We start from the raw sequence: 22,809 nt of genomic DNA on the forward strand, positions 1-22,809 counted from the left end.
AGTGGCCGATAAGAACGGGCTAAACAAGCTGATCAAGAAGGCTGGCAGCGTGGTGGGAGTAAAAGTGGACACGCTGGAGACTGTGGCGGAGCAAAGGATGCTGGGAAAGCTGCGGTCTATTATTGAAAATGTTTTTTTTTTTTTTTCAGCAATAGACTAACAAGTTTGAAATGCTCCACTGAACACCACAGGAAATCCCTTCCTTCCCACAGCTATCAGACTTTTTAACTCGCCCCTCTGCCACTCACTCACACAATAAGTTGCCCCCTCTCTCTCTCTCTCTCTCTCTACCTTACACTCACTATCTGTAAGTCTGTAAACAACATGGGGTTGTGCAATATGATCCTTCTGCTGCTGTTCTTCTGTGCAACTCTCTCCTCTTGCTGTTTTTTTACTGCAGCACAGCACACGGTGACACAGTGAAATGTGTCCTCTGCTTTTAACCATCACCCTTGGTGAGCAGCGGGCAGCCATGTGTGTGGGGACGGTCCCTTCATCAAGGGGCACCTTGGCGGATCGGGATTCGAACCAGGAACCTTCTGTGAACCTTGTTTGTGTCTTGTACATAGATTGTATGTACATTGTGTGTCTTGCCCTCTGTGCAGTTGTCGCAAAAGCAGTTTCACTTCGAGATTAATAAAGTTTTCTGATTCTGATTTACTTCTGTTCAAGCAACCCAGGTCTGGAAACTACATCCATGTGAACATCCAGATCATCTCCAAATGAGCCTTCACTGGTCTCACGATTCGATTACGATTGTACACGCATCATGATGCATCCCATCAATTTTTCCACATTACTTCACATTATGTTTTCGAACACGTCATTGAGATGGGAGTTAAGGCGGCAGGCGTTTTTTTTTCTGGATAATGCCATTCAGAGGACGTTAGTTTCAAACATCTGTGTGGGCGAGGAACGTCATTATGAAATAGTCGATTGTGTTCTGCACTGGATCGATACAGAATTGTCCACGACTCCATCACGATGCATCGATTATGAGATTATTTTCAACACCCCTAATATCGAATATGGAGCAATGCAAATGTTGTCGAGGAATAATGACTTTAATAATGCCGCTGTGGGTCCACGAGAAGGTGATAAATACCAGTAGTGTTTATCGTCGCTCGGATGGATCACCAGTACGCTGCTCCACCCACCCATCTCTAATACGCAACGCTGCGTCTGCAGAGCGCCGTGGCTCCGTCTCACTGTTCCTAGTGTCTCGTTGTGTGTGTGTGTCCAGGTGGCCCCGTCGTGGCCCTGTTTACGACAGACTGTCCATCAACTCGTGTCTGCTGTCACCCGTATGCCGTGCAGCGTGACAATGACTAAAATACTATAGTAAAAACATCATCTTATATTAGGGGATATATAAGGGTAACGCATTGGGACATGTATAGTGGGATACAGCAGCTGCTAATACTACAAAATACAGTGAAACGTACTGCCCAGTACCCCGAAAAGCATTTATGGCATAATGGAATAAATAATCGATATGTGGGTTAGTCAGGATGCAGCAGTGGCTCTTACTGTACCGCACTGTGTCAGAGCCACTGGACCAAAATGTCTCCCCGGCAGGCCATTTACCGTTCCTCATATGGGAATATGCCGGGTTTACACACGCCGCCCGTCACACCACGTTGGCACACAAGCTTTCCCAGGGTGACAGCGCGCAGTCTGTTATTAGGGGGAGACTCTTCGCTCTGGGAACTAACATGGCCAAGAGGAGGGACCTGTTCCCACCATTAAACACAAAGGCTCCTGCCACCGACCCCAACCAGACATTTTTATGTAACCACATCTGACAAGTTCACGGAGCAGACGCTATCAGACAGTGGGAGAAGGCCGAGTAGCGTACAGTAACAAATATTTCATATTTGTAATGAGAAAAGGGATATACACACAAAAATAATTGTATGATTGTTTTGCTAGTACTTAATAAAACATGAATTAAAGTGCAGACACCAGAAGACCCAGGTTCAAACCCCACTTACTACCATCGTGTCCCTGAGCAGGACACTTAACCCTGAGTGTCTCCAGGGGGGGACTGTCCCTGTAACTACTGACTGTAAGTCGCTCAGGATAAGGGCGTCCGGTAAATGCTGTAAATGTAATGCTGGTGTTGATAGTGGGCGTGGTCACGTCTGCCACGCCCACTGGCATTCCCTGTGTACATAGGGGGAAAGGAGCAGAAACGGAGGAGAAAGGGAGGAGGTGGATGCTGTGCTACACCTGGCGTGTGACTTATTGACCGGAGGGGAGGGTTAAATCATGCCTACAGGCCCCTCCCCCTTTTAATCCTCATAAGAACGTCACTAAAGTTCACCTTCTGGTTGCCAGAAATAATTACACACCAACAACAGGGAATGGGTGGGTAATTAGTCCCTCCTCTCCAACATGTTAATTTCCTCAAAAGTTGCATCCCATATCACCACTAAACATCTCCCTGCTCTGTTCAGACGTCTTTGTTTATAAGGCGAGGCGGAAAGGGAGATTTCTTTCCCTTTGTCATCGCGATATGTCATGAAGCTGTTTCCCATCTCCTCGCCACCCGCCCCCCCCGCCCCTCAGAAGTTGTGCGCAAATGAAAGCCACATGCCTCGTCGGACTTTATAAAGCAGCTTCGCCCGCTTACGCCGCTACGACCAGCTGACTACCATCCAGGGCCTCGTCTTTCTCGTCCTCCCTCCCTCCCTCCGACTCTCACACTGCACTTCCTGTAAGCCGGAGTCCGGGCGCGGTCCCAGGGGATAGGCCTCGGCATCTGGATTTGGCCGCGCGGCTCTTTCCCAGGGAACAAGCGCTCCCTTCACAGCGCAGGCCAGAGCGACCTGGCATTCCCACCCAGCCCCCACGGCGCAGGGACGCCGCGCCACATGCTCACCGACCGAAGCGGGGAGCCGGAGAAAAGGGCCCGACGGTTTTATACACGTACAATACAGTAAAAATCACACCGCATCAGATGCCCTCTTCCGGACCATCCTGGAACCTCTCGTAGAACGTGACCATCTCCCGACATAAAACACATGAACGGCATTAAACTAACACAAAAGAACTCCACATACGCCCAGGCCGCGGTCACAGAATACGTTCAGGATCTTTAAAAGGGGCTCAGAGATGTTATGTCCTGTTTGTCCCTGGAGAAGATTCACTACTCAATCCGCTATTCAGACTTGAAATTTCAACAGGTGTGGAGGCCCTTCCTCCGTTTTTTTTCATATACATTTATAGTTTGATTCCCTTCTTATTTAATTGTTTGTATGATTGTTTTCTTTTAGGTTTTTTTTTGTTTCTTTTGCATACAGGACCAAAAAAAATTCCATTTCCAAAGTCCTTTTTTTTCTTTAAATGCCTGGCATCTAACCTTTCTTATGCATGTAAAGCTGGCTTGGAGTCAGGGAGGGGAGGGGGGTGCTATAGGGTTTATAAGGGGGTTATAAAATATATAATTTACAGTATATTGAAACATTACTTTACTTTATTTAGCAGATGCTTTTATCCAAAGCGACTTACAAGAGGAAGACACCAGCAATTCTCGTTTGATTTCTATAGAATATTGAGTTTACAAACTAAGAGCCCTGATAAGGCTCAGACTTGTCAATGAAGAGCATGCTCAGAGATTGAAACATTACATGTTTACCCTGTTATGTCCCTGTTTAAAATCAGTAAAAATATTGTTGAAACTAAAAAAAAAAAAAAAAAAAAAGAATCTGTAAAAGGGTTTTACTGGAGCACATCTCAGTGCTTCCCCCACCACGGCTCGGCGACCCTCCTGGTTCAACCTGCCGGCTCTTTTACCGATGTGCCCCGGCAGCAATGACATGACTGTGGACCTTAAAGCTGCTATTCTGAGACTCAGCGACTCCACGCTGGATGAAAGTGGCTGGGAGTTTCAAAAGGAAAAAGAAAAATGGCCCCCGACAGACAAACGGGAGGAGATCTGGGCATGAGCCTGGCGCGGGCCCGGTTAACCAGCGATCATTAGCCACGCTCCCGCTCCTCCAGAAACGCTTCTGGAAGCCGCTCCCAGTGGGAGGACGTTGGGCGGCGCTCGCTGGTGCTCCAGAGGGGTTCACGGCACCGTTTTGGGACCTTTATTTCCACGGCATTACTAATTCGGAGCAGTGTGGGAAGAGATGCGGCTCTGGTTTTCTGGCCTCTCTCTCTCTCTTTTTCTTTCTCTCCTGCACGCTGCTCCTCCTCTCGGAGGAGCTCGCCTTCAACGCTTAACCCCATCCCTGCCGCCGTGGGTTTGCAGCCGAATATCCCACTTACCCAGAATCCTTCCCTCTGCATCTTTTTCGGGTTCTCTTTCAGTTCATCTGAATATAGTATTTATGGGATGATTTGCTTTGGTACAGAATACGGGGCTCAACGTCTTTTTAGTTATAATCAGCACGTATTAATCCCAGTCAGGATCCAAAATTAACTTTTTGATCCATCTGCCGATGGTGGGTGAACTGAAAAAAAAATCATTTCCAGCCTTTAAAACCGTGGCACGCTGGATGGACCAATCGGTGGCCGCTCTGCAGGATTTTTTTTTACAAGCATTTCCCTGCATCTCATACCGTGTATGACTGTGTATGTGGCAAATAAAATTTGAATTTGAATAAGATCACGTAAATCAAAAAAAGAAATTGCTAATGATGAACGGTGCAGGTCAAAATGTAACACGGTGACACACCGAATTTCCATATACTGTCTGATCCCTGGAATGTGGTTATAAAATACGATCGGTGGTTCTGGTTAGCGATCCTTCATAGGTTGGACCGTGATAGGACATTCTGTCCATCGCAAAGGACTCAAACCCGGCTCAGGAATTTGGCAGAACGCCCCTTCACAATGGGACCTCGATGCCTGCAAACAAAAAACCCCCCTCGCCAGGCAGCCTAATGAGTTTCTTTGATAACAACCAAAATGTGGCCGGAGGCGGGCTTTCCCCGGGACCTCCAACGAGGCTCCCATTACCATTCGGACAGGGCGGCGTCTCCGAGTCGCGAGGAACCAGCGGCTCGACCAGCGCCGGGCCGAGCAGATTACTGTCGTCTTCCACGGCTTGTCCCTCGCAGCGAACAGCCTCCAATTAGCAAATCCCGCTGAGCGCGTCCACGGCCCGGCGCCGAGGGACCGTGGCAGGCGGAGAAATTAGGAGCCTTTCATGTTAATCTGCCGCGCTGCTTCAGTCCGGGCCGGCTCGTCAAACCGCTTTAAGGGGGGGATATACATATTCAAGCGGACACAAACAGCAATCATGTCGAGAACGAGCACAAAACCACATCAACGACAAGGGCTGAGAGAAGATGTCTTCAGCGTGTGGAATAAAGTGCATTACATCATTCATATAGGTATGCATTTGTAGTAGATACGAAATCGTTAAAAGAAAGAGCACCACAGAAGAACTAGCATATGGGGCATGTTCACTAACTGGCGGACTAGTTGGCGCCGTTAGTGGGCGTGGTCACTCCCGCCACGCCCACCGACGTCCATTGTGTGGGATCAGGAGCGTGGCGAACGGAGGGAAGCGGGAGAACGGGAGGAGACGGACGCCGCTGCGTTACGCCTGGGCGTGTCACGTATTGACAGGAGCGGTGAAAATGTAATTCTGCAGCACCAATATTGCTGTAAAATGTAAAATGCAAGAGCGGCGTCTGGAAGTATTTTGGATGCCAACCGGATGAAGCTGCAAAAAGTGCTTAAATTCGAGCAAATCATCACTCCAAGAGGGGAGTAACGTTGTTGTTCAAACGTAATATGAATATTTTAATAGTGTTAAAGCACGTGAGACGAACGGCTCCAGGCTGAATTTCTCTTTTCCGCGTCACCGTGTGGACGGCAGAGCCGGCGTATTGGTGCAACGTAGCTGGGACTCACCGACTCATCTCGATCCAGCTCAACTGTATAACGTAACGCCGCCAAACCAAATCCCTCAGCGAATTTCGCGTGGCACGCTTTAACGCGGAATGCAACACAAGACTTACGTAACTTATATATGTTCTGACTGTATTAAAAACATTCTAAAAATATTCTTTATTTACATGATTATTTATTTATATATTTGTTTGTTTGTTTCTTTTTGCCTATAGTATCGTGTGTATGGTGTGTGAGAGCTGTCAATCGTGCCTACAGACTCGTCCCCTTTTTAAAAATTGGCCACCAGAATGAATGAACCAACTTGACATTTGATTTTTACAGTGAAAGATCTTACCGGTCTCTGCTGGCCCATTTTGAAGTGCATCCCAGGGGCTTGCTGGTTGACCGGAGGTCGTGAGGGCAGTGGTTTGGGCGGGTGGCACGGTGACGTGGCCAACGGGAGTGGTGGGCTCTGGAAGTGGAGTCCACCGTGAGAATGGTTCTGGTTCTGACCGGGGCTGGGCTGTTGCGGTTGAGTCGCCTTATTGTGAGGACTGGAGATGTGTGGCCCTTGTTGGCCCACTGTGGCAGTTGCCTTGGGTGTGAACTGCAGCATGGGTTTGGAGCTGAGGACCTTCATTTCTGCCTGGTTGGAGCCATTGAAACGCTGAGGCTTGAAAAGGCAGTTGTTCATGGTCTTGCTCTGACCGTTGCTCTGAGGGCTGATGCGTTGAGGGCACAGTGTGGTGGAACTGGGTAGCTTCTCCTGTGTGAAGGAGCCAGGAGAATGGCTTCCCATAGCCAAGGACCAGCTCAATTGCTGGTTCTGATGGGAGTGATGGAGCAAGCCGTTTGGCTGGAGCTGGTTAGCAGCCATTTGTTTCAGCTGCTCAGCATGGGAGACCTCTGGCCAGCCAGGGAGGGCTCTGGAGGGTCCAGCTGAAGCCTGGGAGACCTGGCCATGACCCAGCTGCACTGAAGAAATACTGGAGGTGGTCATTGAGAACGATGGGCCAGCTGAAGCCGGCCTCGGGTTCTGGCTGAAATCTGGAGAGTACTCGGTTTTGATGGGCTTGTCCATGAGGGGGCAAGGGTTTCCCATTCCAGCTGAGTTGGGTCTTCCCAGGTCCAGGCCAAATGTGTCATCCTGCTTCAGCATCTTCTCAAACTCTGGGTCGTTGAGCGAGGGCACTGACTTGGTGAGTTCATCAAACAGGTCTTGCAGCTCAGGGTCGATCTGACCTCCCGGCTCGTCTTTGAATTCAAACATCATCATGCCAGCCTCTATGGACGACTGGCTGCATGTCTGTACCTCATCCGGCTCCTTCTTCATATCTCTGAGGGTCATGTTGAAGATGTCACTCCCCACACCATGGGGTATCATGTAGGGGTCTTTCCGGCAATGGTTGTGTCCCAAAGAGCATGAGCTCATATGGCTCTGGGACTGACCGCCCCCAAGAGAACAGGACCCTGGTGGAAGCCTTCCAACGTCCACTCGAATCCGTTTAAAGTCAGGCCCTGGTGGCCCACACGACATGCCATTTGGCTTGTACTCGGCAGGATGTCCTTCAATCTTCCTCCTCAAAGACCCCTGTAGCTGAAGAGACAAAACCAAAAAGTGCACGTTTGAGATCATTTGTGAATTTTAAAGCTACACACAAAAAACTAGGGGTGTTTACATTTACGGCATTTACAAAACTCCCTTATCTAGAGCGACTTATAATCAGCAGTTACAGGGACAGTCCCCCCGTGGAGACACTCAGCGTTAAGTGTCCTGCTCAGGGACACAATGGTAGTAAGTGGGGCTTGAACCTGGATCTTCTGGTTCACAGGCGAGTGTTTTCACCCACCTACCAAATGGATTTTACGCATCGCGATGCAGACGTGGACAACTCTGCGTCTAAAATGCAATGTAAAACATGATCAATTATAGGAGTTTGGACTCATCCACGCGGATGTGGCCGTCTGAACGCCATACTCGTTTATTTGACGGCATAAAAACGCCTGGTTCAGACGTCTCTCTCACCTCTCATCTCTCACCTTGCTGACGTATTTGAAAACATGACGTGAAGTAATGAAAAAAAAATCTATGGGACGCATTGTGATGCATTGATAATCGGCCCATTGATATTCGTAATCGAATTGAATCAATCCAGTCAAAACCGTGAGACCAGTGAAGGTTCGACCCTCCACACGCACACCAAAACAAGTGAAATGCGTTCATTCAAAAGTCTTTCTTCTGCTCCTGCAAAAACTCGAGCCGGGCCAGTTGCAGAGCCGCCAGAAGAAAAGCGTATTTAACGTAACAGGACCTTCCGAATATAATTAATGAACTCTTATCAACAACACGCTTTGATGTAGCAAACCAATTAAAATTACGATGAGAGCTCCAAGTATCAGTGTAAGAAAAAAAAAAAAGCGAGTTATCTTTACACACTGCTTCTCTTTATGGAAATTTATCCAATTTTGCCATTTGCTCCAAGGCTTTGGAACCTTGTTCTCCTGACCGATTTGTACGTTCAGGGAAGACTAACATTATTAATTTTTCGCTACCGTCATGCCGAACAGAAGACCTGCATTTTATCGATGACATTTTATGACGCAGAAAACAGTCCAATTGATAAATGGAACAGGAAAGAAGCAAACAAGAAACAGACGCCTTTGTAACGAAGCATTACCCAAATCCACAACGTAACTGCCTGTGGAGACGATGTTGGAAATGTGCTCCGCACACCAGCATTAGCCCGAGCGATTCGTTTAGGGATCAGATAGATAGAGTGCTCAAACAAAGGAAGCTTTTATCTGCCTCGCTCATTTGCATGAATAATATTTCTCCCTGTTGGCTTGCAGCAAAGATAGCAGCGTTCTCTCCTTTCTTTCTTCCTTTCTTTTCCTCATCTGCTCGGCCGTGCTTATCAAGTCGGCGAGGAGATCTCTCCCTTTGTTCTTCGTGTCTTAATTTATGTTAATTAGACCTGGAACAGTGATGCGCAACGCAAAATTTAGCTGGAAGCAAGTATTTGGGAACCTCATATAAATAACTTCCCAATAAAAGAGACCCTCCTCATGGAACCCCATGGTTACCACTGAGCTACAGAGAGAGAGAGAGAGAGAGAGAGAGAGAGAGAGAGATATCTCTCTCTCTCTCTCTCTCTCATACATGTCCAAATTTCACATGCTTATTAAATTAGACAAATTACGGCGTTTCGGCGTTGGTGTACCGTTGCCCATGCGGTCGCACATCGCTCATCTCCGAGTTATTTTACATCAGGCGGAGCTGATAATGTGCATCGGTGCCAGTCCGCACGAAGGCGAAGTGCCTCGTACCGATTCCAGCCACTCACGGGCCGCACATCACATTTACATTTTACAACATTTTATCAGACGCCCTTATCCAGAGCGACTTACAATCAGTAGTAACAGGGACAGTTCCCCCCCCCCCCCCGGAGCAACGTAGGGTTAAGTGTCCTGCTCAGGGACACAATCGGTGGCCAGCCACCTTTCCAATATTACCCCACGACTCGTGCAGATCATCCGTTTATTTATATTAAAACAAAAACGCGTCCTCCTTTCCGAACATGCGGCGGACCAATCCAAGCCAAGCGAGCTGCACCCAGTGCAGGCTCAGCAAACACTACCGTTTGGCGGCCTGCCGCACGTGCCACAGTCTCCACGTCACGCCGTTCGCGGGGACTTCAGCAGAACGACAGAGGACGTCTAATAAATCTTCACCTTGGAGGGGGTCTTTTTTTGACTCAACTGGGAAAGAGCGGGAAGCTGTGAGCTGGCAAGTGAAGCCGGTGGTCCGTGGGTTTTCAGGTCAGGGAGAGGAGCAGGGGTGGCCTCCATATTAAGAGGAATCCTCATGACACGTCTCGGCGCTCCAAAAATAGGCATTCTGATTAGGATTTAATGAGCTCGGAAGCTCGGGATCACTTTGAAAGTGACTCCTGCCGTACAGGGAGGTGGATGCGTCTCGGAGGACGTGCATTTACGAGCCCGGAACAAACCGCACAATTTTCTGCTTAACCCCTTTCAGCGAGCACACATTAAACCATGTCACCTACGGCCTGGTGGCGAAGGGTCCGGATCAGCGCCACGAATGTTGTTTTGAGGTCAGGCGCCCCGAAAATCCAGCACGGCGTTATAAAACAGGCACCTCTGCTGTGTGTGTGTGTGTTCTGTCAGAGGGCTCTACTGTCAGAGGACGAAAGGCCACGTCCTCGGTGGTGACAGGCCGGCCTGGGTGCTCCTGCCGGGGCCGGGGTCGGCTTCAGACAGGCTGCAGCCCCGTGACGCTGAGCACTGTGGATGGGGCTCCGGGTGAGCAGGGCACAGGACGTGACAGTCAGCCTCCTGGTGGCATCTGTCAGACCTGTGGCACATCTGACGGTGCCCTAGAACTCTGTGTGTGTGTGTGTGTGTGTGTGTGTCTGTGTGTGATACAGCCCCACTTTGTGTGCATCTGCAGATGAGGACTCATCTTGCTGCTATTCAATCCATTCGGCAGAGCGCACACACGCTTTAACCTACGCCAGGACTCAAAAAAAGCACGAAAGAAGGGGAACAACAAACAAAAAAATGATGCTGTTGTGTTCCCAGGGAGACAAAATGTTTACACGGTTCCGCGGTACGGTGACGGGGAAATCTTTGGCCTGGGTTTTTAAGTCATGGTCGTTTTTTTATCCCACAATCACAGCTCCCTGTATGAGAACTAATTGGGTTCTTTTCTCGAATGCACTTGTTACAGGATGCAACACACTCCGCTGATGGCTCTCGTCCCTAATAGAATAAGCGCAATTTCCGCACTCAATTACCATGACTACATTCCGGCTGTGGAAGCGAAGACTGATGTAATGCATTTTTAAAGAGTTCTCCTGCACACGCATGCTCCTTCACACAATCTCAGTTCTGAATGTGTTTTGCTCTCCTCTAATGCTCGCAGTTGAAACGTATTTGGATAATATTTTAATAAATTGGATAATATTTTAATAAATTGTACATTAAATTAATTTGGACTCCTGTACTCTTGATCCACGTCTCGTGGAGACCGTCCAAGACAGGTCCAGCGCTGAATAACGACAAACCCTCGCAACTGAGAGCTTAAATACATGGTTTATGTACAGCTTGATCTACTTTAAATGAACTACATTATGCTTAGGAGAGGGTCTACCAAGACGTGTGGTGTGTTCTCCTCCTCACACACGGGAAGGTTTCTGTTGGTGTGTGTTGTCCTTATTACCTTGCTGCAGTTCTCATATCCTCCTCAGAAATCAGTTTTTTACAGTTCTGTGTAAAAAAAAAAAAAAGAGGAAGAGAACGGAGCCATCAGAAAGCCATGTGACTATTCCGTGAAAAGAATGTGACAGGCACCTGAATGGAACGTTGGGAGTTCGATTCGCGGCTTTGTAATTAATCGGGCGCGTGTCGGGAGCCGGGCCCTGCGCTCATCAGCGCTCTCCACCGCCGCGCTTCCTCGTGGAGAATTAGATTGAAGCTGAGCCTCCGGGGAGGGACGATCAGCAGCCATTGAGAGAGGAGTGAGGCGGGCGGGTGGGCAGGTCCCCTCGGAGCCGGGCGGAGGAGGCAATCCGAGCAGCTTTGGGAGCACAGCGGAAGGCGTCCATTATGTTTACCGGGGCCCGGCGTTATTAAACCTGTAACTCGCCTCTCCGCGCCCATACAAACTGGCAGGAGGCAGGACCCTCTCATGTGATGAGGGGACGCCACCGCCCTCCCCCCAACTTATGTCACATCCGACAATGCCCTGGCGCCCTTGCATTCGAATTCAAATCTTCACTAAGCCTGCAGCAGACGGGATAAAGTGTGTCAGTCAGGCACTTGTGGATGAGCTTTTGTGCAGAACCAGACATGTGAGACAGGAGCTGCGGAGATGTGTGTCTCCTCAGACCAGGAGACTTATGCTAATAGATTCTATGCTAGCAGACGACCGTGTATAAGGCCTGGCGTTCAGTGCCTTTCTCGTGGTTTCCATGCATAATGTCTTTATTAGGACAGTCGCTGGTAAAAAGACAGTATAGCCAACATTAATCCCAATTAAACATGACTAATCCTGAAGACAAAAGCTTGCTGTAAAGCACATTTTAACCAAACACAAGTGTGGGAAAGAGGCTCAGATAGGGGGTGTCATGCAGACAATGGGCGTTTTATGCAAATTACTTTTCTCACAGGTTACAGCCATATTGTCTTCATTTGGACTTTCAATCAATTAAACGAATCACACATTAAACATGATCAATTCTGAAGGGCCATAAGACAAGTGTGGGAAAGAGGCTCAGACCGGGTTGTGGGGGAGACGATCTGGTCTTTTTCTTTTCTTATTTTGGCAGGCTCCGACAGTACATTAGGCTTTGCTGTTTGTGAACTATTTCTGAATCAATGAAGATGTCACATGCACTCTGTGCACCTTATGTTTTCAGTAGTTTAATTACAATATATAAATATACCTGATATTGATATAACCAGCGGAGCCGAGCCTCCTGGCAAGGACGTGCTGAAGGACGCTGAAGACGTTCATGCAGCTTCTTTGAGGAACGTGGGTAAACATGATCCCCATGTGCAACACCAGAACCCTGGCCAAACCACAGCTCATCTCACACACACACACACACACACACACACAGAACCCCAGCACAATACAGCAGCCACACGGATGCTGGGGAAGGGGGTTGGGAGCTGTCGAAGTTGGTTTGACAGCCCGTCACATCGCATCACCATGCCGCCTTGGCTCATACAGCGGGCGACGCCGCTGTCGCCTCGCATCTCACCGCCGCTCCTACTGTCAGGGACGTTGGGGAGCCGGAGGGCCCGGCCCGCCGGCGAGGTGCCGTGCCCCTAACACGCAGTCAGGGGGTCCTCGTGAGCCCCGGCCAGCACCGGGTTCCCAATAAAAAAAACGAAAAAAAAAAAAAAAAAAAGCGACAAAACGAGGGGAGCGCCGATCCCAGTCCGGGGCGAACAAAAGCGCCATGGTGTCCCTGCTCACAATGGCGGGCGCACAGAAAGAGCAGTGTGTTCTCCGGGGCCGCTTCCTGCCCGCGCCCGCGCTGGAGCTGGTGTTTCGTTTCATTGTGCGGAGTGGAAACAACGGCCGCCAGTTCTCGGCGAGCGGGGCCGGGGCACAGAATCCCGATCCGCCTGTCATGGCTGCCCACTGCTTGCTCAGGGTGATGGGACAAATTTCACTGTGTGCACCGTGTGCTGTGCTGCTGGGTATCACATGTGACAATCACTTCACTTTCAATTCAATAAGTGTGTATAAATGAACAAATATACCACGAGTGTACATAAGAGTGTACATAAAGTGCAGTGTGCAATGTTAAGTGATACACAGTGTGACGTTTTCAGCTGTTTAGTGAAAGTGAAGTGATTGTCACATGTGATGCACAGCAGCACAGCACACGGTGCACACAGTGAAATGTGTCCTCTGCATTTAACCATCACCCTGAGTGAGCAGTGGGCGGCCATGACAGGCGCCCGGGGAGCAGCGTGTGGGGACGGTGCTTTGCTTGGTGGCTCCTCTGAATTCTTTGTTCTGGCGTGATAAGGACTTGCTTTTAAACATCAGCTTTGCACGGCCATGCCACACACCTTGAGAATCGGTGCGCTAAAGACAGTCGTAACCATCGCCTGACCCTTTTATCCAGAGCCATGGCTACACGTACCACTCTCTCGTTATCGTTGACTTGTCAACTCGGGTAAAAAGGTGCAGCTCAGTAATAAAACCGGCCACCTTCAGAAATCCTCCAATGGTGAGATTCGGGAAAAAACGAGTTATTAAGAAGAATCGTGCTGGTGTGCGTTTGTTTTATCTGTGACAGATCTGGGCTCCCAGCTGTCTTCCTCTGTCTGTCCAAGATCTGGTTTATCGTTCTGTGAGGACCTCACACCATAAGTACAGTCCGCCGTAACCACGAATCTCCCCCACATTAAGTGAAGTGATTAGCACTTCACAGTGATACACAGCAGCACAGCACGCGGTGCACACAGTGAAATTTGTCCTCTGCATTTAACCCATCACCCTGAGTGAGCAGTGGGCAGCCATGACGGGCGCCCGGGGAGCAGTGTGTGGGGACGGTGCTTTGCTCAGTGGCACCTTGGCAGATCGGGATTCGAACCGGCAACCTTCTGATTACGGGGCCGCTTCCTTAACCACTGCTGCCCCAAATAATTAATACCCACAGCCGAATGCGTGTGGAATCCCATTTGACGCTATGCATTTCCAGCTGGAACGAAGGCGGGCCCAGGCGTCCCCAACTGCGAAGGTTACGGGCGAGCCGCCGTAAACCCACCTCAAATCCTCTCTCTCTCTCCCAGGCCCCTCCGTCTAAAGACGGGATTTGAAACGTGAGGGTATCTGAGAGACCTCCCACCGGCCCTCCTCCGCCTCCGAGCGCTTCCCGGAGCGCCGTACAGGCACCGCCTGTCAGCCGGGCGCGGGCTTAAGCTCCCCGCTCGCGCTGAAAGGGTTTAATTTGGAGGCAACGGCGCCGACTTAGACGCTCACGCTCCGCCGAGCCGGCCGAACAGAGATGTTAATCACCGCCTTGCGTGACATTAACAAAACCGGGAAGGAGGGAGAAGGAAATTCAACGTACCTAGACTAGAAGAAGGGGACGGAAAAAAGAGAAACTCTAAATTGCGACTTATAATCAGTAGTTACAGGGACAGTCCCCCCCTGGAGACCCTCAGGGTTAAGTGTCTTGCTCAGGGACACAATGGTAGTAAATGGGATTTGAACCTGGGTCTCCTGGTTCATAGGCAAGTGTGTTACCCGCTAGGCCACTACCACCCTATAAATATGCAATTTAGAGTTTCTCTTTTTTCCATCCCCTTCTTCTAGTCTAGGCTATTACTACCCTGAGCCAGTCAACTGATAACTACTGATTGTAAGTCGCTCTGGATAAGGGCGTCTGGTAAATGCTGTAAATGTAAATGTAAATATCAAGGCCCGGCCCCGCTTGCTCGCCACCAGGGGTCAGAGCGCCCTCTGGCTCGACCCCGAAGAAAAAAAGCCGGCGGCTTCTGCTAATGCAGAAAATACCACGCGCGGCCTTGAGTAGATTAACACCGTAAACTAATAACAGGCCGTCCGAGGGCGTGACGCGGGCCGCCATTATCCCACGCCGCTCAGCCCTCGGCCACTTTCTCCACGGCGGCTCAACTACTTTCCTGGGGGGGGGGGGTGGGGACAAAAAAAAAGGATAAGGGCAGGATTTGCCTTCCGTACGCGCCGATCTCGACAAGCAACGGTTGTTTATTTATTTATTTATTTCCCCCTCCTTTTTTCTGGCCATTTCCACACGCCACCTTTTTCCCAGATCCGGCTCCGCCGCAGGAAGAGGGCCGCGAGCGGGGTGGGGGTGGGGGGGGCGCGAGTTCCCTTCCTGTTTTCAGAGACGAGCCCTGTGGCATGCAGGCCCCGCTTCCTGCTCGTTTCGCCAGCCCCAACATCTGGCCACTTCTCGAGTGTGCAGCTGTGCCGTACAGAGCGAGGGGGGGGGGGGGGGGGGGCGTGCGCCGTCGCCGATGAGTTGCGACACACCGGAGCGAGATTCCAGCGAATGCCGAGTATCCCGGCCGGGGGGGGGGGGAGAAGGCCTCGCGAATCCCAGGAACATCTGCGGTGGTAGCTAATGTGGCGTATCTGCTAATTTGGGCCCACGGTTTCACCGCATCGCTTCTTTTAACACCGGAGGACCACGCCGTTCCTGTTTCTGTTAGTCTCTCTAATGCGCCGAGATATTATCCAATCACAGCGAAGCGCGGGGCACCGGCGAGAAGGCTAACATGGCAACGTAAGAAATATTTACGACCCACTGACTCACAAGCGCCCGCCCAACCAAGGCCCCGGGCAGGCGGGGACGCGCAACTTTCCCACAAACGAGAGACGCGCGGAGCACGGACACGTCCGTCTCCACGCTGGACGCCGCGCGGCATTTAGAAATATAAATCCGTCCTGATCTCCCCAAGGGGTCGCAGCCCCGGGCCTTTAGTGCCTGGCCCAGACTCCAGACGCATGATGGATGACGGTACGAAAAACCAAAAAAATAATAAGGCCACATATTTGGGCCGTTTTGCTGCCAAACTCTGACTCCACTTCCCACACAGGAGATCAAGATATACGGGGTCCTGTTTTCACGCACTGTTCACCCATCAGAGAGCTTGAATTAGAGCAGCGGTGCGTTGGCGTTGGTAGTGGGCGTGGTCACTGCGGGGGGAGACGGAGGAAAAAGGGCAGAGGCGGCGCGGCCGCTGAGCGACACCTGGGCGTGTGACGGATTGACAGGAGGGTTGTTTAAATCCTCCAGGATGAGGAAATCGGGTGTGTGAGAGCTGTCAATCAAAAAAAAGGAAAAAGAAGCGAAGTGATTGTGATACACAGCAGCACAGCACACGGTGCACATAGTGAAACTTGTCCTCTGCATTTAACCATCACCCTGAGTAAGCAGTGGGCGGCCAGGACAGGTGCCCGGGGAGCAGTGTGTGGGGACGGTGCTTTGCACAGTGGCACCTTGGCGGATCGGGATTCGAACCGGCAACCTTCTGATTACGGGGTCGCTTCCTTAACCGCTAGGCCACCTGCTGCCCCTAAAACCGTGCCTACAGGCTCCGCCCCTTTTGTAAAACATCATTAAAATTCATCTTCTGGACATCAGAGATAAAGGCGGGGGAAAAAAGATGGGGTAGTTAGATAGTTAGATGGGGTAGTCCTCTTACCCCACTCAGAGGTAACTAGCGAGCAGACAGAGCAGAGACGACGGCCGCTGCACGCAATGCAGGGGGGGGGGGACTGCGGCGCGTCCCATAATGCATCCGGTGCGAGAGAGGGAGGAAGGCGCAGGCGTCGCGAGATCACATTAGCGGCTAAGTGGACTCGCCTCACCTCTCAGAGCGCGCTTTCATTTCGCCTATCAAAGCGTCCCAGTGCTAATGCTACTGCACCGTTGCGCGCGACGTGTAGCCGTATTTCCGGGTGGCTTAATTAACACACAGATCAGAGGTGTAATCGTGCCTGAAGAGAATCCGACAAAAGTGCGGCTTTTTAACAGCCCGGCTTTCTATTCTCACGCGACGAGCGCGGGTTTAAAACCCGGTCTGGCCTCCGTTTCACCACGTCGGCATCCATTTTCTCTCCATCCACCTCTCTCACCATAATTAAAACACATCACCCAACAAGGTGCAAAATCTCTGTAGCAAATTTACGAGATGTGATTCGTACAGGAACTCCAGACCACACAAGCTAACAGACCACCCGACTAACATAATGGAAACTGAGCCTGAACTTAATGAGTCGGGTCGAGCTCAGGCCAAGATCTACAGCTCTAATACAGATACGTCATTACTGCAGCTCAGCAAGGGAATCTTTTCTTGACAAAACAGCAACCATTTCACAATGATGCGTTGAGCGTCGCCACTTATAATGGGAAAAAATGGCAAACACAACTTGTTCTGTTCATCTCCACTTTGTTCACCTGTACATGTGCTCTAAGTCACGTTCATTCACGTTCGGCGGATATTAAATGAACCTTCTGGCCCTTTACAATTGCATGAATTTGACACGAGGTCTGCTTTGCTTTGGCAATACAACAGGATTCTTTTTACTTTCAGAATTTTCAGGGCTGTGTGTTCAGTCGGTACTTCAACAATTACCGGAGTCTGCTTCACCACAAGTATCTGTACTTGCTTGTGAGTGAAGAACCGTAGACTTTCGAGATTTATGGCTATGGCATATTTGAGTGGGCCAGGTTCAGCTTGGTTGGTATCCAGATGATTGGTTCTTCAGAGGATGACCACGAAGCTGGTACCACTTGAGTCTCACCATGTTGATATTTTGTAGATGTTTTATTAGCATTTCAAGCCAATGTCTTCTTTTAGCAGGAAGATAAATAGCAGAACATTTGATGTTACTGTGAATGGATGCCAGAGCAGAGTAAAGAGCAGCTGGGCAGATGCTTTTGTTCTTTCTGCTCCATGGTCCAGAGTGTGTGAACAAACCGTGCCAACCATTCCTCCTCACCAGACCCATGAGCTCAACCTGGCTGCAGGAAACAGACTTACAGCTGTTCACAGCACAAGAGTTGCTAATGAACGTGTCAGTGAGGACCAGTGTTCCCTGCACGTCCCACAGATGCTCCATCACTCTGAGATCTGGGGAAAGGTTCCTCAAAAAAATCGATTATCCTGCTGCCATCCATGAAGAGCTGATCTTGGTCCATGCTCTAGTCACCATGCATATGCATGTCACCAGTTCAGATGTTGCCCAGGAATACCCTCTGACCAGGTTGTGTAGCACAATAATCAAAAGTCACTCAACACACATTAGTCCATGTTGTTCACATCACCGCTCAGGGGTTTGAACGCAGTGGCTGATGGGCGTGCCTACAAGTGTGCTTGGTGTTCTACTCCGGGTTTCCTTCATGGAAAACGTGGTCTAACTGTCAGAAGACCTGTCCGTGACCCCGGGCCCGTGGTTAGAAAGCACGGCGGCCTGAATCACGCGCACCTTGGGAAGGTTTTCGAAGTGAGCGGCGGGTCAGGGTGTGGCGGGAGGCTCCGAATAAACAGAGCTCACACACATCTACACGCTTCCAATAAGTCCACCCTCCGGGCTAACTGAGAAGCAACGTTAGCACCCACGACCCTGAAAGCAATTTTCTTTTTAAAGTAATTTACGTGTTTGCCTAAAACTAGTAATCTAGTTTTAACATCTTAAGTTAAAGAACCAAAACAAATTTCACAGTCTTATTGATTTCTTAGATGCACAAATACAAAGAATTATTCATTTGGTATATATTGATAGTTCTGTTACTGCTGTAAAGCATTTGTAATCTATGATAATAAAATGATATGATAATAAATTATGAATTAAAACCGATGGGTTTATGTATGACTGGTGAGCCCCGACTCGACAGCATGAAACATGTACACGGCCATATTCACATTGCAGCTACGTGACGACCTCAACTAGCCCAAAAGAGGAGAATTCCAGGCAAATCATTTATGATGAGTACATAACAGGCCGTGGTGAATTTGGTGAAGTAAGATCATCGTGATCACGTTCCCGTTGGAAATCGTAATCAGTAGAGGAACAGCGCCGCGTTCGAGGAATTGAAAATGAAAATATTTGACGACGAGCCGTGTTATTAGGACACGGCACAACACTCTCTTTGTTGCCGGATGTGGAGGGGGGAAAGGGGAAAAAAAAAAACATCCAATGGACTCTAAAAAAAGAAAGAACAGGAAGGAAGCTGTGGGTGGAGAGAGAGAGAGATGGATGGGGGGTACTGAAGAGCGGGAGCGAGAAAGGAATGTTCCATTTCCACTTACACACACACACACACTCATCACGTTTCTGCAAAAGACGATAATTCCCATATGAACAAGCATCATTGGTTCATGATGGTGATGACGTCACGACACGTCACACTTCCTGTATGGGACAGGGATGCGTACGAGTGACCCTGATAACACACACCCACACGCTGCTTTCTACCACACCATATTCATTCATAAAGCACTTCAACACAACAAAGTGCTGTACATTCAAATAAAAAATACGTTAAATTACCAGGAACAAAACAAAAGAAAAATATAATGAAATAAAATATGCAGAAATTTGAATTAAACAAGGGGTTGAGTAAAACAGAGAATATTTAAGACAACATATTAAAAGAGTTAAGGAAGGACACCGTACAAGAACCACTCCACTCTTCTCCAGAATTGTACTGTTCAGCAGATCTTTGGTTCTGATGCGTCAGCAGTTAAACGACTTCGGAGGGGGAACCGCGGCCCACGCCGACCGATATTGGATTTAGAAATGCAGAATTGAATAAAAAAAAAATAAAAAAAAAACTGACCTCACTGGATCATTGCAGGTGTGTGTGTGTGTGTGTGTGTGTGTGTGTGTGTATGAGTCACGGTGCCATGAGGGGGCCAGCAAGGCGCCGGAGAGAGGACCCACGGTGTCACACGCCTCCCACCGCACCAGCACAAACATTCCAGCCACCCGCACCTCAACAAACCCCTCAGTGTTCGGCCACTTCGCGGCGCACCCCGGCTACCGGGTGGCGCGATGGGCGGGGCTGCGGTGACCCCGGACTGACGGGCGCTTCCTGTAGCTCGGCTGTTACGTCGGCCATAGAACAGGTAGAACAAAACGTCACCTCGCTTATCTACTGGTCCATGGCTGTGAAAGATCACGTATCAAGTCCATTTAAAGGGGGTTTATATCATTTCAGGTAAAAAAAAATGATAATTGGTTCTCAAAACGACTCAAAAACTAATACTTTAGAGGAAGAGGAAGACACCAGCAATTCTCATTTGGTTTCCATAGATTTTGAGTTACAAAACTAAGAGCCCTGATAAGATAAGATAAGAAAGAACTGTATTTATCCCGAGGGAAATTCTTTTGTCGAAAACATGCTCGATGCAGCAAGAGGAATAAATATATACAATAAGAATTGAAGAAGAACAAAATAGTAGAATAGTGCAAATATCAAACTTGTCAGGAATGGAACATGCCAGGGCAATATCCATCATGCGTTTCCGCTTCTTACATTTACGGCATTTATCAGACGTCCTTATCCAGAGCGACTTACAACCAGTAGTTACAGGGACAGTCCCCCCCCTGGAGACACTCAGGGTTAAGTGTCTTGCTCAGGGACACGATGGTAGTAAGTGGGGTTTGAACCTGGGTCTTCTGGTTCATAGGCGAGTGTGTTACCCACTAGGCTACTACCACCCAGTAGTTACAGGGACAGTCCCCCCCTGGAGACACTCAGGGTTAAGTGTCCTGCTCAGGGACACGATGGTAGTAAGTGGGGTTTGAACCTGGGTCTTCTGGTTCATAGGCGAGTGTGTTACCCGCTAGGCGCGGACATTCCTGGGATGCGGATGAAGAAGCGGACGCGTTATTTACGGGGACGCCACAATGACGATGCATTTTGTTTATTAGAGAGAGCCGTGGACCCAGTGAGCATCCGCCGCGAGGAAACGCCGCTCTTCGCTTCGAGGCGCGTTTCGAGCGGTCAGTCGGACGCCATCTCAAGTTTCAGTCAGCTGGCGCAGGATTCCGATTTAGATACGGACACTTCAGGGTTTTTCTTCTGTTATCTATTTATTTATTTTTTACCAATGTCCAAAACGCATTGTGTCAGGATTGGCCGCAGCTGCAGCCGTCAGGACAGCAGTTAAAAGGCGCCATGCAGCCGCCCATCAGCGGCTGTGACACTCTTTGTGGACCCGGCAACTGTTCGGTAGCGTTTTGAGTTCTGGCAATCGCCACACGCCCTTTGTTTCCCCCGTTTTCGGCCGCCGTGCCTGGTTTTGTTGGTGTTGTAATAAATCCCTGTTTGCCAGAATGTCCCGTCTCTGCGCTTCCTTCCCTCATCAGCTCGTGGACGTGACACGTTGCCTTATAGTAGAAGTAAAATCTTTGAAGCCTTGATTTGAGCATCATTTTTTAAAACATCACCGTCATCTGCTGTCTTAAACATCAAGACACCAATAACAGTTTAGCTACAGGGTGGGCCATTTATATGGAACGGTTGGTGACATTAACGTCCTGTTTGGGGGACATTAGTATATGTGAGGGGGCAAACTTTTCAAGATGGGTGGTGACCATAGTGGCCATTTTGAAGTCGGTCATCTTGGATCCAACTTTTGTTTTTTCAATAGGAAGAGGGTCATGTGACACATCAAATTTATTGGTAATTTCACAAGAAAAACAATGGTGTGCTTGGTTTTAATATAACATTATTCATGAGTTATTTACAAGTTTCTGACCACTTATAAAATGTGTTAAATGTCACCAACCATTCCCATTTTATTAAGGTGTATCCATATAAATGGCCCACCCTGTATATTGATCGATGTGCCAACAAAGAGAATACACAACATATGGCCATGAACAAGTCATTAAATCATGACAAACTCTAGATGGCATGGCTGTGTTTATACAATGATAGTAAGAGAATTTCTGCAATTTTTTAAATAAACAGACATTTGGGACGTTCACAACTAAAGTAAGGCAGAGGACAATGGAGACAATAGGGTAGGCAAGTCGGGCTGTTTTTTCCTGACGGGAACCGATATCCAGCGGTCCCCCATAGGCAGGAGAGGAAAATAACAAGCTGGCAGCAAGCTGGTTCTCGAGAGCGGCGCCGAGGGTAAACCTCCACGTGCCGCCGGTGCAGGAAAAACCGGAATAACACAGAATAAACGCGAGCAACTATCTGTCCAGGCGAAGCATTCGGCCACCAAGACTCTTCTGACCCACTCAAGACCCAAGACCTCTGAAAACATCAGCAGCAGATCTTGTTTTCGGGTGGCGCTTCCGTGGGTTCAGCACATTTTTCCAACACATCCAACAGGTGAAGGAACCCAGGGTTTCCCAGAAGAACACTGACCGTACAGGCTCACCTTCACGCCCCACAGCCATCGTCCAACCATATTCAATAAATCTCCGTTTTCCACAACGTGATCATTCCCAGGGTAAAGCGGCATGTCCACTGGGGACAGGATGTTCAGGACCCTCTCTGGACGTTCAGCATCCAGCGTGGTGAGACCCTCAACCGGTGAAGAACGTGGCATGGTAGTAACAGAACAGAGCAGGTTCAAACCCCACTTAGTACCATTGTGTCCCCGAGCAAGACACTGAACCCTGAGTGTCTCCAGGGGGACTGTCCCTGTCACTACCGACTGCAAATTGCTCTGGAAAAGGGCGTCTGATGAGTGCCAGAAATCTAAGAACATCAGTCTGTCAGCAACAGATTATCCCAGCCGGTAAGCGGCTGTGTCCTTAACAAGGCTGGATCTCCACCACAGGAGAGGACGATGGTGGAGCCGGCGGGATGGAAGGAAGAGGGAGCTGCGCCGGCGGAGCCTGGGAACCTCGGCAGTTTGGCCGGGACCGGGAGAAATATCCCGAGCTGCAAT

At 49.4% G+C, this 22,809-nt stretch overlaps 1 protein-coding gene across 5 annotated transcripts in view; it reads right to left on the minus strand.

Annotated features, from left to right (window-relative positions):
• maml2 (mastermind like transcriptional coactivator 2) overlaps positions 1 to 22,809 on the minus strand; it is a 32,442-nt gene that overhangs the window by 4,354 nt on the left and 5,279 nt on the right. For 4 of the 5 annotated variants that reach the window (XM_029001714.1, XM_029001717.1, XM_029001716.1 and 1 more), the window contains one exon: positions 6,206 to 7,447. In XM_029001714.1, coding sequence (XP_028857547.1) covers positions 6,206 to 7,447 — 1,242 coding nt within the window. Of the gene's footprint in view, positions 1 to 6,205; positions 7,448 to 8,528; positions 8,697 to 22,809 lie in introns of those variants that run through there. The other variant, XM_029001718.1, reaches the window with a different exon arrangement.

Source organism: Denticeps clupeoides, chromosome 13 (assembly GCF_900700375.1).
Source record: "Denticeps clupeoides chromosome 13, fDenClu1.1, whole genome shotgun sequence".
NCBI classification, from domain to species: domain Eukaryota; kingdom Metazoa; phylum Chordata; class Actinopteri; order Clupeiformes; family Denticipitidae; genus Denticeps; species Denticeps clupeoides.